The 13226-nt window shown below is 41.8% G+C and overlaps 5 protein-coding genes across 5 annotated transcripts in view; 1 reads left to right on the top strand and 4 right to left on the bottom strand.

Annotated features, from left to right (window-relative positions):
- LOC115759256 (ABC transporter G family member 21) overlaps positions 1 to 1641 on the top strand; it is a 40354-nt gene extending 38713 nt beyond the window's left edge. The window contains exons 5-8 of the mRNA XM_030700156.1: positions 26 to 649; positions 758 to 914; positions 981 to 1247; positions 1315 to 1641. Of these exons, the coding sequence (XP_030556016.1) occupies positions 26 to 649; positions 758 to 914; positions 981 to 1247; positions 1315 to 1510 (1244 nt within the window). The 3' untranslated portion in view covers positions 1511 to 1641. The remainder of the gene's footprint in view (positions 1 to 25; positions 650 to 757; positions 915 to 980; positions 1248 to 1314) is intronic.
- An 840-nt stretch (positions 1642 to 2481) lies between these two features.
- On the bottom strand, positions 2482 to 4396 carry LOC115758798 (facilitated trehalose transporter Tret1-like). The gene is made up of 6 exons (XM_030699572.1): positions 4282 to 4396; positions 3988 to 4217; positions 3801 to 3931; positions 3283 to 3629; positions 2817 to 3229; positions 2482 to 2753 (listed from the first exon to the last, which is right to left on the bottom strand). Exons 1-6 carry the CDS (start codon positions 4358 to 4360, stop codon positions 2553 to 2555), a joined length of 1401 nt encoding a protein of 466 aa, XP_030555432.1. The 5' UTR covers positions 4361 to 4396; the 3' UTR covers positions 2482 to 2552.
- A 646-nt stretch (positions 4397 to 5042) lies between these two features.
- Positions 5043 to 6894, bottom strand: LOC115758409 (facilitated trehalose transporter Tret1-like). The gene is made up of 6 exons (XM_030699056.1): positions 6801 to 6894; positions 6495 to 6724; positions 6312 to 6442; positions 5787 to 6115; positions 5310 to 5722; positions 5043 to 5243 (listed from the first exon to the last, which is right to left on the bottom strand). The coding sequence occupies exons 1-6, from the start codon at positions 6877 to 6879 to the stop codon at positions 5043 to 5045; spliced, it is 1383 nt and encodes a 460-aa protein (XP_030554916.1). The 5' UTR covers positions 6880 to 6894.
- A 572-nt stretch (positions 6895 to 7466) lies between these two features.
- On the bottom strand, positions 7467 to 10757 carry LOC115758408 (facilitated trehalose transporter Tret1-like). Its single transcript, XM_030699055.1, has 8 exons — positions 10466 to 10757; positions 9761 to 9850; positions 9452 to 9700; positions 9149 to 9378; positions 8953 to 9083; positions 8304 to 8638; positions 7831 to 8243; positions 7467 to 7766 (listed from the first exon to the last, which is right to left on the bottom strand). The coding sequence occupies exons 3-8, from the start codon at positions 9528 to 9530 to the stop codon at positions 7566 to 7568; spliced, it is 1389 nt and encodes a 462-aa protein (XP_030554915.1). The 5' UTR covers positions 9531 to 9700; positions 9761 to 9850; positions 10466 to 10757; the 3' UTR covers positions 7467 to 7565.
- Positions 10758 to 11313: 556 nt separating this feature from the next.
- Positions 11314 to 13096, bottom strand: LOC115758407 (facilitated trehalose transporter Tret1). Its single transcript, XM_030699054.1, has 6 exons — positions 12998 to 13096; positions 12702 to 12931; positions 12511 to 12641; positions 12120 to 12451; positions 11641 to 12053; positions 11314 to 11587 (listed from the first exon to the last, which is right to left on the bottom strand). The coding sequence occupies exons 1-6, from the start codon at positions 13083 to 13085 to the stop codon at positions 11387 to 11389; spliced, it is 1395 nt and encodes a 464-aa protein (XP_030554914.1). The 5' UTR covers positions 13086 to 13096; the 3' UTR covers positions 11314 to 11386.
- Between the last annotated feature and the right edge of the window lie 130 nt (positions 13097 to 13226).

Here is a 13226-nt window from a genome sequence, read left to right on the forward strand (position 1 = left end):
ATTGTTAAGACCCTTTGCTTTGCAGTGGAGCAGTTGAAATCGCATCCGGATATTCGCGAGAAGCTGTTTATAGCCGCCAGGGAATCTCATGGCAACTATTTGAATCGCAATTGCATTAGCAGCCAGGACAAGGCCAAGCAACAGCACGACACCATACTGATCAACGACATCATCAACAACTACTACAACCAACGACATCACCAACATCATCATCACCAACAGCATCATCATCATCATCAATATGCTAATTTACATCACACGGCGAATGGCTGCGAGGCCGATGAAGAGGCTGCTCAACATTTGGTCTGGTGCGGCGCCGATTCGCAATCAAATTTCAGTTCCTGTGCCTCCAGTGATTGCCAGTCGTATCGTGCCGGCAAGAGTTCTGCCAACGAAGAGGATTGGCTCTCCTATCCGACACGCTTCCATACACAGTTCACTGTGCTGTCCAGTCGCAACTTTAAGGAAGCCAAGCCACGCATGCTGTCCAAATTGAACTGGTTCCAAACAATTGGCCTGGCGCTGATGGCGGGCGCCATTTGGTTTCAGCTGCCGCGCACCGAGGAGTTCCTCCATGATCTGCAGGGCTGGATGTTCTTCTCGCAAACCTATTGGATGCTCTTTGCGCTCTTCGGTGCACTCAATTCATGTAAGTGAGAGCTGAGAAGCCAAATGTTACTTAAGTTTTATACTGTATGATTTAAGTGCCTTGCAAGATAACTAAGCCTAAAATGTAATGAAATTTTCATTGTTTCAGTTCCTTCGGAACGCGAGGTCATCAGCAAGGAGCGCCGTTCTGGTGCCTATCGCCTCTCTGCCTACTACCTGGCCAAAATGTGCGCAGAGCTGCCGCTGGTGATAACGTTGCCCACTGTCTACCTCATGATCAGCTATCCCATGCTGGGCTGTAGCAGGTAAGGAGCCAAAACACCACCCAGTTGTTTATGCCTCATTTGACTTAATACTGTTGCCACTCGTAGCGTGAAGCTCTTCTTCCTGATGCTCATCTTTTTGCTGCTGAATACGATTGTGGCGCAAAGCGTTGGCTTCTTCATTGGCGCCTGTTGCATGGACATGAATGTGAGCATTACGCTCAGTGCACTCTATACGCTTGCCACACAGCTCTTTGGCGGTTATTTATCGTCACGCATTCCGGAAGGTCTCAGCTGGATACGCTACACATCGATGATACACTATGCATACCAGAATATGCAAATACTCGAGTTTCGCGAGGGACCAGCTATTAGGTAAGCCTGCCAATTGTTGAATTGAATCGTAATCCCCATTACCATATCGTTTCTTTGCCCGACACAGCTGTGGATCGTCGAGCAGCTATGAGATATGCAAACAACAGACAACCGAATTCATTCCATATGAGGAAATACTCAAAGCACAAAACTCCACATCGCCACTCTGGCTGAATACGCTCATACTGATGATGTTCTTTCTGGTATTTCGCGGCCTGGGCTATGCGGTGTTGCGCTATCTGCGCTGCCCCAAAAAGACGTGATAAACCTGACAACGAACCAGTGATACGTAATTAGTGTAGCATGTGTTAATCCTATATTAAATCCACCAAACTAATTAATATCCCTACATGTTGAACAAATATCGAAACGTGCGCCCAATTTTGTGATTCAATATTCAAAAAGCCACATTTATTATATTATATTATAGTATCTACTATATTTAGTTTATTTATAAACAATTTATCTATATATACTTTTATGTATATGGCAAACGGCAGGCGCTATACCCAAAATTTGTTGTTTGTTGCATATTGTAAACAGCAATTTTTGTTTTTGTTTTATGCATTTTAATTGTTAGCCATTTATCCTAAATCTTATTATTATTATTATTATTATTATTATTATCATATTATTATCATTCTTATGTTGCTGCTAAAGAAAATGTTTGTTTTGCATATGCGAAAAATATGTTTTAATGTACGTTTTAAATCCAAAAGTAATGCAAATTCAACAGCCCATATTATAATTCTATATATTATTATTATTATCGCATATCGCACATATTGTACTACATATATATATATATGTATATTTAATATGCTAGAAATTTTTGTAGATTTTTGCAAATTTTTTCACTTGGGAAAAAACACTGTGATTTAGTATGCTAGTTTTTTAATTAGTTTTAAGTTGGCTGCCTAAAACCATGTAAAGCACACACATCAACAAATTGTATAAACATTATTATTATGTTTACAATAACTAATTATATGTAATTAAATTTATTTAATGTAACATACATGAAAAATATGCCGAAAAATAACGTACGCATTTCAATTTGAATTATGTAACTTATCGATAAGCTTGCGATAGGCACAGCTCGCGCCTACGATCGATAGCAAAAGCTCACGTAAAACAATTTATCAATGCTTTTGAAACTGAACGAAGTATTTGGCGCGTTATTTTTGTTTTATTTAAATAAGCAAGCTGAGGTGCAGAGCAACCAGCTTTTGTCGCGTATCTATCTTTCTCTCATTGTTACAGCACAAATTTATCGCTTTTAAATATAGGCGCTTTTATTTAAGTTCAATCCTCAAGCATTGATTTGCCTTTGGTCTCTTTTAAAAATAGTAAGAAAAATATAAAGCAACCTGCGGTAATGCCGGCACACGACCACAACGTGGCCGGCAGACCCCAATGTGCCATGCAAAGCGGAAAAATGTTGAGCATCAGAAATACCAAAGAGCTGCATATAACAATTGCTATGGATGTTGCTCTGGCGCGTATCTGAAAAGAAAATAATGTATAATTTAAATTTAAGTTGAAATCGAATACAATAAGAAAACCAACCTTGAGTGGAAACATTTCGACCATCAGCACAAACAGGCAGCTAATCAAACCAATATTGCCCAGAAATATGTCCAGCGACATAATGGCAACTGGCACCCAGCTCCACTCGGTCATATCATAAATTCCTGCATAGTACGTGAAGAAACCAAAGACTGTCAGACATAGGGCCACGCCCGCTGATGAGATCAGCATCAGAATTTTACGACCAAGGACATCGCACACAATTGTGCTCACATAGGCGCCAAGGATTTGCACTGAACCAATGATAATCGAGCTGGTATTGGGATCCATTTTGCTGCCCGACTGGGCGAACACGTCCGACATGTAGTTGACCATGGCAAAGAGGGCGCTAAACTGATTCGCAATTATTATTACCGCCGCCATGCCATAGCCCTTAAGAGCAGCTCGCGTGACTGTGGAAAGAGGAAATTAATTGATGCAAGTGAAACGCAAATGCTTCACTTACAAAAGTCTTTCAAGCAGAGCGTATCCGGCATATTATCATCCTTGGTAAGCGTCAACCTCATGTTGTCAAATTCGTTTGCAGCGCGTGTCTGTTCGATTGAACTATCGCTAATTTTTATATTCTTATAGTACATGAAGGACTTCTTGGCTGCTTCCAGCTTGCCCTTACGTATGAGATGCATAGGCGAGTCCCGAATGAATAATAAAACCAATATGAAATAGCTAAGCGGACCGATTAGCACCACGAATGGTACTATATGATAGGCCAGATGTGTGCCCAATATGTAGCCTAGAAGTATGCCAATATTCACCGACAGCATCACCATCGATGCCAGAGTTCCTCGAATGCTATAAATGACAGATAGTAAAATGCATTTATCATAGTTCTCGGCAATTCTAGAATTCATAAAGCGTCCACATGATTCAGACTTTGAACCACAAGAAAAATTATTCAAATAATGCTATCTTTATAGCTCCGACATTTCTCACTTAGTTGTGTGTCACAAACTTGCCACTCACTTTGGATCGGAAATTTCACTTAGAAACAATGGATGTATTAAATATATGCCGCCGCCTGTAATACCAGCCAAAAAACGACCGACGATGAGAAATTCCACGCTCTGAGCAAAGTAGACCAGAACCCAAAGACACTGCAAGAAAATTTGGGATTATGTAACTAATGCAAATCAAATATTAAGTCAAATACCGTATGTGGCAGGGCCATGAACAGCAGACACATTTTACCGCCAATGCGATGCATGAAAAGTCCACTCAATATGTTGCCCGTCACTGAGCCCAAGCCCAGAGCCGAGCCCACCCAGGAGACTTCATTGACGCCCAATGGCACACCAAGGGGCGAGTCCAAGGTTTGCAGCTTCCGCAACGTGGGCGAGACCCAGCCAACGCCAATGCCATGTGATATGCATATAATATTTACTGAAAAGGTTTCAAGAATGAGAGCTATACACAATTTTATTACAAATCATTTTCAATATCTCACTAAGCACTGTAGCGAGTAATTGATGGCGATTCCTTTGGTTCAGCAAGCAATTCGAACGCTCGAATAGATTCGTCAACATTTTTCACTTTTTCTAGGCACTTTCTAGATGTTTCAGTCTATTCCATCTGCTCTTTTATTTGCTACTGAACTTTCGCTGCTGTGAAAAGTGCTATTAGATATCTTACCTGAGCCGGAGACATCATAAAGATAACTACACTAATCGTTTAAGCGAACTACAAAGAAGACCCCCGTGCCGGATAAATTGCCACATCGTATTTCTTTGTGTAAGTACACTTCGTGCTTCTTGGTATAAGTTTATGTCTGAACAAACAGAAGAAACTGGATATAAGTTGGGGGCGTGTTCAATATTGGCGCCCGAGCAGGGACCTAAGTTTGTATGCTTAAGCAAATATCTATATGAATATTTTTATAATGATTCATAATGATTCATTTTTATTCTATTTATAGGCTAAATGTCTGCAGCTGTCATTATTCAAATCTAACATGGGAAAAGGGTAGCAGGGATACTATAAAACATCGTTAAGCTGATAAAAACTCATAATGGTTAGGAATTTTTTTATTAAAGGTATGTAAAAAATATTTAATTTTTGTTACAAATTACCCTTGTCAACCATTTAACATGGGCACCTGAGCAGAGACTCGAAGCGTTATTTAAAAAATTTATTATGAAATTTCTAGAAATTTATATGAAAAAAACAAAAACGTTACTTCATATTTTGTGATTTTTGCTAGCATCATCCTCAATCCTCAAGCATTGACTTGCCCTTGGTTTCCTTTAGGAAAAAGATAAAGAATATGAAGCCGAGTGCCGTTATGCCCGCACAGGACCACATGGTGGCCGGCACGCCCCATCGGTCCATGCAAAGGGGAAAAATTATAAGCATTATAAACACAAATAAGCTGCATATTGCAATTGATATTGAAGCAGCTCTCGCGCGTATCTGCGGGATAAAGAAAGTCAGAGGGTAGAGAAAATCAATGGGAAGAAAGACTCCAACGACACGCACTTTGACCGGAAACATCTCAACCAGTAGGACGAAGAAGCAGCCAACGAGTCCAATGTTGCCCAGAAAGATGTAGAGAGACATGAAGAACAGTGGGACCCAGCTCCACTCGCTCAAATCGTACCACTGTGCGTAGTAGGTGAAGAGGCCGAAGCAGGTCAGGCTGAAAGCTACGCCGGCTGAGGAGACCACCAGGAGAATTCGACGTCCCCAGATATCACAGAGAAGCGTTGTCGCATATGTGCCCAGAATCTGGACAATGCCAATGATAATGGTACAGGTATCCGGATCCATGGAGCTGCCCGACAGTGCAAATATATCCGACATATAGTTAACCATGGCGTAAAGTCCACTAAATTGATTCACAATTAGAAGGACCAAAGCAGAACAATAAGCTTTGAGCGCAGGTCGAGTTACTATAGATATATATATATATAAATAACGTAAGATCTGTATATCGGAACGGATAAGATAGCTTACGGAAATCCTTGATGGTCACCTTGTCCGAGTTCTTATCACTTTGGGCCAGTATCTTCTTCATTTCCTCAAATTCTTCGCCCAGCTGATCGCTATCCTTAATGTTCTTATAATATCTGAAAGACTGCTCAGCCTCTTTGTACTTTCCCTTGCGTATGAGATGCATCGGTGAATCACGTATCAAGAAAAGCGTGGATATGAAGTAGATAATGGGAAAGATGAGCACTACGAATGGTACTATATGATAGGCCAGATGTGTGCCCAAAATGTAGCCTAGAAGTATGCCAACATTCACAGACAACATTAGCATGGAACCGAGACTCCCCCGGATTCTGTAAGAGAGAGAGTGTGAAGAAAAAACTTTACACTAGACAACAAAGTGAAGAAACATGCAAGCGAACATAGCAGAATATAGCAAAGCACATAGACCATTTCAATTATTAAACTCAAAGCTACTGTTGGCCGTAGCGCTTTTGCTTAACTGCTATCGCTGTAAACTCTTGACATATAATGTCTTCGTACACTCACTTGGCATCCGAAATTTCGCTTTGGAATATGGGATGTGAAATGTATATGCCGCCGCACGAGATGCCGGCCAAGAAGCGTCCAATAAACAAATACTCCGCGCCTTCAGCAAAGTAGACCAGAAACCACAGGCACTGTAGGAAGAATTTGATTCCTTATATGGGTGAATATGTCTCATTTACTTACCGAGTGTGGTATGGCTAAGAAGAGCAGACACAAGCGACTACCTATGCGCGGCATTATCAGACCCATCAGTGCATTACCCACAAGAGCGCCCAGGCCCACCGCAGAGCCCACCCAGGAAACTTCCGAAATGCTCAGCTGAAAGTTAAGCGGCGATTCGTTGGATTGTAATTTGCGTAATGTGGGCGATAGCCAGCCGATACCAATGCCATGCGATATGCATATTAGATTGACTGGAAATTATAAGTCCAAAAGTTATCTCTTGACTTAATGGATCCCTCCCTTTCCATTCTCTCTTTATACACTCACTAAGCATGGTGGCCAGCAATTGATAGCGATTCCTTTGATTCAGCAGACAATTCGGTTGCTCCAAGAATTTGGTCAACATTTTGTGGTAGGTTTTCAAGATAAATAATGTAATGTAAGTTTGTGACCGCACTTTTGAAGACTAAAACGTCGTCTGGCTTTAATAGGTTGGAGGCATCTGTCCTCGGAAAAATGTTGTCATAAAGATTAGTTCCGCTCACGCAATCCTGTAAAACAGGCTGATGACATTGTTGCGAATGTTACCTGACCACTTAATATCTTACCAAAAAGTAGCTCAACTAACCCAAGCCAGTCGCCTTGAACTACCACGGAGATCGGTCGTGTTTTTTTTTGGCATGCACATGTGCTGAATATAAACATTTAAATAACATTTTTGTTTATTTTCCAAAAGTGCAACAGAGAGCAAGCTTTAGCTAAGCTCAAACTGCGCTCAGCATGTGAGTTAGTAAGCAGAGCTTACCAGAGAGATATTTTGCCAAGTCTCACTAATACAAGCAAAGCAAATCTGGCAGGTCAGTCACTGCCGGTGATAGTGCTGACATTTTCCAGTCACCATTTTTAAATAATTAATCAAATGGCGTCCAACAACCCAGTTCATACTATTCACGACAATCCTGCGTCTCCTATAAATAACCCTTCGCAAAATGCTCTTATTTATTGTGTATTGTATTTATTTGAAAAAAAAAAAAAACTTAAAATACTATTCGGACGATGGAACATATTTTGCTATTTTTGCTAGCGTCAACCTCAATCCTCAAGCATTGACTTGCCCTTGGTTTCCTTTAGGAAGAAGATAAAGAATATTAAGCCAAGCGCTGTTACGCCCGCACAGGACCACATGGTGGCCGGTACGCCCCATTGATTCATGCAAAGGGGAAAAATGTTGAGCATTATAAACACAAACGAGCTGCATATAATAATTGCTATTGAAGCAGCTCTCGCGCGTATCTGCAGTATAAAGAAAGTTAATGGGTAGAGATAGATATAATCGAAAGACCCCAACGACACGCACCTTGACCGGAAACATCTCAACCAGTAGGACAAAGAAGCAGCCAACGAGTCCAATGTTGCCCAGAAAGATGTAGAGCGACATAAAGAACAGTGGGACCCAGCTCCACTCGCTCAAATCGTACCACTGTGCGTAGTAGGTGAAGAGGCCGAAGCAGGTCAGGCTGAAAGCTACGCCGGCTGAGGAGACCACCAGGAGAATTCGACGTCCCCAGATATCACAGAGAAGCGTTGTCGCATATGTGCCCAAAATCTGGACAATGCCAATGATAATGGTACAGGTATCCGGATCCATGGAGCTGCCCGACAGTGCAAATATATCCGACATATAGTTAACCATGGCGAAAAGTCCACTAAATTGATTCACAATTAGAAGGACCAAAGCAGAACAATAAGCTTTGAGCGCAGGTCGAGTTACTATAGATGTATATATAAATAACGTAAGATCTGTATATCGGAACGGATAAGATAGCTTACGGAAATCCTTGAGGGTCACCTTATCCGAGTTCTTATCACTTTGGGTCAGTGTCTGCTTCATTTCCTCAAATTCTGTAAGTGCGCCCAGCTGATCGCTATCCTTAATGTTCTTATAATATCTGAAAGATTGCTCAGCCTCCTTGTACTTTCCCTTGCGTATGAGATGCATCGGTGAATCACGTATCAAGAAAAGCGTGGATATGAAGTAGATAATGGGAAAGATGAGCACTACGAATGGTACTATATGATAGGCCAGATGTGTGCCCAAAATGTAGCCTAGAAGTATGCCAACATTCACAGACACCATTATCATGGCTCCGAGACTCCCTCGAATTCTGTAAGAGAGAGTGTGAGAGAAAGAGAACTGGATGACTTACACTAGACTACAAAGTGAAGAAACATGCAAGTGAACAAAGCAGAATATAGCAATGCACACAGACGAGAATAACTTTTAAACTGAACTTAAAGCTCTCTTCGTCAAGCATTAGACAGATATTTGGTACTAGATAATCCAAAACATGTTGCACAGTGTAATAGCATAACACCAGCTGTAGGCAGACCCATAAACGGCCTTAAAATATTGTTTATCGCTGCTATCGCTGTAAACTCTTGTCATATAATGCACCACTTTATATCTTCGTAAACTTACTTGGCATCCGAAATTTCGCTTAGGAATATGGGATGTGAAATGTACATGCTGCCGCTGGAGATGCCGGCCAAGAAGCGTCCAATAAACAAATACTCTGCGCCTTCAGCAAAGTAGACCAGAAACCACAGGCACTGTAGGAAGAATTTGATTCCTTATATGGGTGTATATACCTTACGGAGTATACTCATTTACTTACCGAGTGTGGCATGGCTACGAAGAGCAGACACAGGCGGCTGCCCAGGCGCGGCAGTATCAGACCCATCAGTGCATTACCCACCACAGCGCCTAGGCCCACCGCAGAGCCCACCCAGGAGATTTCCGAGATGCTCAGCTGAAAGTTAAGCGGCGATTCGTCGGATTGTAATTTGCGTAATATGGGCGATAGCCAGCCGATGCCAACGCCATGCGATATGCATATTAGATTGACTGGAAATTATAAGTCCAAAAGTTATCCAGATAGATCTCTCCCTATTCTCTCTCTTTCTCTTTATACACTCACTGAGCATGGTGGCCAGCAATTGATAGCGGTTCCTTTGATTCAGCAGACAATTCGGTTGTTCAAAAAATTTTACCAACATTTTGTAGCTGGTTTTTAAGCGAAATACAATATATTCCCAGGTTTAATGTAAGGTTGTGGCCGCACATTTGAATACTAACAATTCGCCTGGCTTCCCATTGACTTTAATAGGTTGGAGGCTGCTGTGTTGGGGCACATGTTGCCATAAAGATTAGCCGTGCTCATGCAAGCCTGTAAATCAAGCTGATGAAATGCTGGTAGCGAATGTTATCTGACCATTTAATATCTTACCAAAAAGTAACTCGACTAACTCAAAGCCGATAAGTGCAGTGTCACATTAGTTGACACAGATGTTCAGAGGGAGAGAATTGAAGCTAAGCGCTACAAAAAAAAAAGAAATCTATTACTCATATAGACAGCGAATTTCTACAGTAAAAATTATCTTTTAGTTAAGAAAGATATAGGAAGAAGGTTAGAGCATATAAGGGATGAATATGAGAGAGTGTTCTACAGCCATAAAATGAAATTTTCCCAAAATACACATGCTATACGAGAACCTAAAGGCAGCAAGCATAGGCTTTGGAAAGCCTTACCCTGGAAGTTTAAGTGCACAATTTATCATGCTCTGGTCTAGCTCGTCGGATTGGTCGCGGTTCTTCTTAACAAACTGCTCGGCTTCATGCGTGGACGGTAATAATTATCTAAAGCAATCAAAATATCTAAGTTACGGCCGATAAGGTGTCACGATCCCTAGTCGTTAACCTCTCACCCATGAAATTCGTTGAAATATTAATGTTGCCTCAGTAGCAAAGGTTCTGTAACCCTTTCAAAGCATTTGCTCACAATCCAGCTAAACTACTGGAAAGGCAATAAAAAATTAACTTTTATCGCCGCATTTCCAATTCATAATCTTTACTTTTAATGAATAGAAGCTTAAAACTAATGATCATGATGACTAACAGACTAGTGTAGGTATTGGAAAATCCAACAACTGACCTCCTTATAACTATTTCCTCAGGTAAAACCCTGCTAACGCCGGGACAGAACGATGTTTACTGTCTCCGGGTTATATGGCCAGGCAGTCGAGCTTAGGGCCGGGCTGCCGCTATTTTGTTTCCCGCTTAATTCCGCGTTTGGGGTATGCATTGCACTGACTATCTTAAGTACCGTTGGTCTAGCTTAACACAACTAGAACTTTTATTCCACCCTATATCATTGGTCTATATTCTCGGGATATACACGTATTATTCCCGTCTGTACTCTTTCGCACGTCTGTTCGACGCCAATACTCTCAACTCAATGATCGACTGAAAAGTTCTACTGCTTGCTGTACACCTGCTAAGCAGAGCTTTTCCGGTGCAATCGTACGATTGTGATACAAGCTTTGTGACACTGTCTTAATAAGCTTTCCCCTATCTTGCTATCTTAGAAGCTAAGTATATTAACGCTCACTGCAAACCGTGCTCTTATAGTCTTCAAGTTGTGCCCAAAAACGACATTTTGGATTTTTTACAAATGGAAGTCTTTAGTTTTTTTTAAGTATCTTTAGTTTACGAGATCGACGCTGACATACAGTCGGACAGGTAGATATTTTCATTAAGTAGAGGGTATATTCTAAGAGCTAAACTAGTCACAGAAAATGAATCTATTCTCAAGTGAAGCACTGTACACAGCAAATAGTTGAGATTTTAAAACAAGCCTTTAGATAAAATTATGTTAAAATAAGCACCATCTTCCGCAATGCCTCCTCTTGAATAGTCAGACATAATGTTCTCCTGAGACAATAAATCCATGTATTAAAATTGAATCGAATATCCTAGAACTTTTATTAAATATTAAATTGTATAATTTATATTATAAAATTAAATTCTTAAAATTAGTTTTATTATAAAACTTCCAAGCTGATAACCAAGTCTTCTAAGAATCCAGCAGAGATTTGCCCTTAGTCTCGTCGAGAAATAACATAAAATACACGAAGCTGACAAATGCAACAAGACTTGAACTCCACATGGTTATGGAGATGCCCCAATATTGCATGCAGAGTGGAAAGATTTTGAGGGACACAAAGACGGTGCAGCTAAGGATAACCACAAATGTGGAAACAGCTACCGAGCGGATCTATAAGGAATATAGACTATAGATATGGGCAACATTTAAAATTTAGGACTTACCTTGGCAGGCATCACCTCCACCAGGACCACAAAGAAGACGCCCACCAGACCAATGTTGCAGAGGAACACGTCCAGAGAGAGCAGCAACAAAGGCAACCAGCCCAACACGGACAGATCGTAGAGCTTCGCTAAGTAGGTAAAACAGCCAAAGGCGGCCAGGCAGATGCCAGCGCCCAGCGTGGAGATCAATAGTAGAATCTTACGTCCGAATCTATCACAAATCAATGTGGTTGTATAGGTGCCCACAATCTGTACGGCTCCGATGACAATGGTGCACATGCTGATGTCCAGGGTGGTGTGTGAGAGAGCGAAGGTGTCCGACATGTAGGTGATGAAGCAGAAGGTGCCGGTGAATTGATTGCTCAGAATAAGAACCATGGCGATGGCATAGGCCTTGAGGGCAGGTCTGGTAGCTGAGAAGGTTGCAAAGGATAAGTTGCGGCAAGTGAAAAGTGATAGTCAGGATGTCAAGTACGTACCGAAATCCTTGTAATTAAAGGCATTTACGTTCAAGGCACGCTCTTTGGTCAGCATTAGCTTCATGTCCTCGAACTCCAACATGGAACGCTTGTCATCATCTCTGACGTTCTTATAGAATCTGAATGACTTTTCTGCTGCCCCAAATTTGCCCTTGTTTATGAGATGGAATGGCGTTTCGGGCAGGAACAGATTGCTTATAAAATAGCAAATGGGCAGGGGTATAATACAGAAGGGTGCCGTAAAGTAGCCAACATTTGTGGATAATATGTAACCCACCAGCACGCCCATGTTGACAGAAAGCATAACAAAGGAGCTAAGACGACCGCGTACTCTGTAGAATAACCAAGTGCTCAATTAATCAAAAGAGAAGTTCTTTAATTAGGTGCCTACTTGGCATCCGAGATTTCGCTGATGAATATGGGAAACACAATATAGCCACCGCCGCCCGTTATGCCAGCCAATAGACGAGCCAAGTACAGATACTCCACGCTCTGCGCGAAGTAGGACAACAGCCAGAAGCACTACAAGCCCAAAGGATAAGTGTGGCGCCCAACGCGTGGCAAGCTAAACCTCCTACTCACCACATACGGCACAGTTAGGGCAAACATAATGGGCTTGCGTCCAATGCGATCCTGAAGAAAACCGGCCAGCAAATTGCCTATGACACTGCCAATGCCAAGCAATGAGCCAATCCAGGATAGCTCCTCCACGAACACCTCGAAGCTGAGTGGCGACTCCGGAGTTTGCAGTTGCCGCATCACCGGCGACATCCAACCTACGCCGATGCCATGTGCGAAGGTCGAAATGTTCACTGGACAAAACGAAATCCATTGGGAATCCCTTAAAGAAACGTCTAAATATTGTATGGCCAGCTCACCTAGAAACGTTGCCAGAAACTGGTAACGATTTCTGCGATTCAGCAGGCAATTCGTGTGCTCAAACAATGCGCCCGACGGAAACTTCATGGTGTTGTGTCCAGTCGAACCTCATGCCTCGAATGACTGACGCACAGCTTAGAAGTTGCCTAAAATAAAGATTTGTCTGGGCTGGAGAGCTATGTGTTACGTTGGCCCAACAGCTGATAAAGCTATATAAAGCTCTTTACT

Source organism: Drosophila novamexicana, unplaced genomic scaffold (genome assembly GCF_003285875.2).
Source record: "Drosophila novamexicana strain 15010-1031.04,08,12 unplaced genomic scaffold, DnovRS2.1 tig00000193-arrow-pilon, whole genome shotgun sequence".
Lineage (NCBI taxonomy): Eukaryota > Metazoa > Arthropoda > Insecta > Diptera > Drosophilidae > Drosophila > Drosophila novamexicana.

Coding starts and splice junctions, on each gene's coding strand:
- LOC115758798 (XM_030699572.1), bottom strand. CDS start 4,360: ATGTTGACGAATCTATTCGAGCGTTCGAATTGCTTGCTGAACCAAAGG. Junction 4,218..4,281: donor ATTACTCGCTACAGTGCTTA/GTGAGATATTGA, acceptor AAACCTTTTCAG/TAAATATTATATGCATATCA. Junction 3,230..3,282: donor GCTCTGCTTGAAAGACTTTT/GTAAGTGAAGCA, acceptor CTCTTTCCACAG/TCACGCGAGCTGCTCTTAAG.
- LOC115758408 (XM_030699055.1), bottom strand. CDS start 9,530: ATGTTGGTAAAATTTTTTGAACAACCGAATTGTCTGCTGAATCAAAGG. Junction 9,379..9,451: donor ATTGCTGGCCACCATGCTCA/GTGAGTGTATAA, acceptor TATAATTTCCAG/TCAATCTAATATGCATATCG. Junction 8,639..8,952: donor AGCGAAATTTCGGATGCCAA/GTAAGTTTACGA, acceptor TCTCTCTTACAG/AATTCGAGGGAGTCTCGGAG.
- LOC115758407 (XM_030699054.1), bottom strand. CDS start 13,085: ATGAAGTTTCCGTCGGGCGCATTGTTTGAGCACACGAATTGCCTGCTG. Junction 12,452..12,510: donor AGCGAAATCTCGGATGCCAA/GTAGGCACCTAA, acceptor GTTATTCTACAG/AGTACGCGGTCGTCTTAGCT. Junction 12,054..12,119: donor CTTTAATTACAAGGATTTCG/GTACGTACTTGA, acceptor CAACCTTCTCAG/CTACCAGACCTGCCCTCAAG.
- LOC115758409 (XM_030699056.1), bottom strand. CDS start 6,879: ATGTTGACCAAATTCTTGGAGCAACCGAATTGTCTGCTGAATCAAAGG. Junction 6,443..6,494: donor TCTTAGCCATACCACACTCG/GTAAGTAAATGA, acceptor TTCTTCCTACAG/TGCCTGTGGTTTCTGGTCTA. Junction 5,244..5,309: donor TTGAGATGTTTCCGGTCAAA/GTGCGTGTCGTT, acceptor TTTATCCCGCAG/ATACGCGCGAGAGCTGCTTC.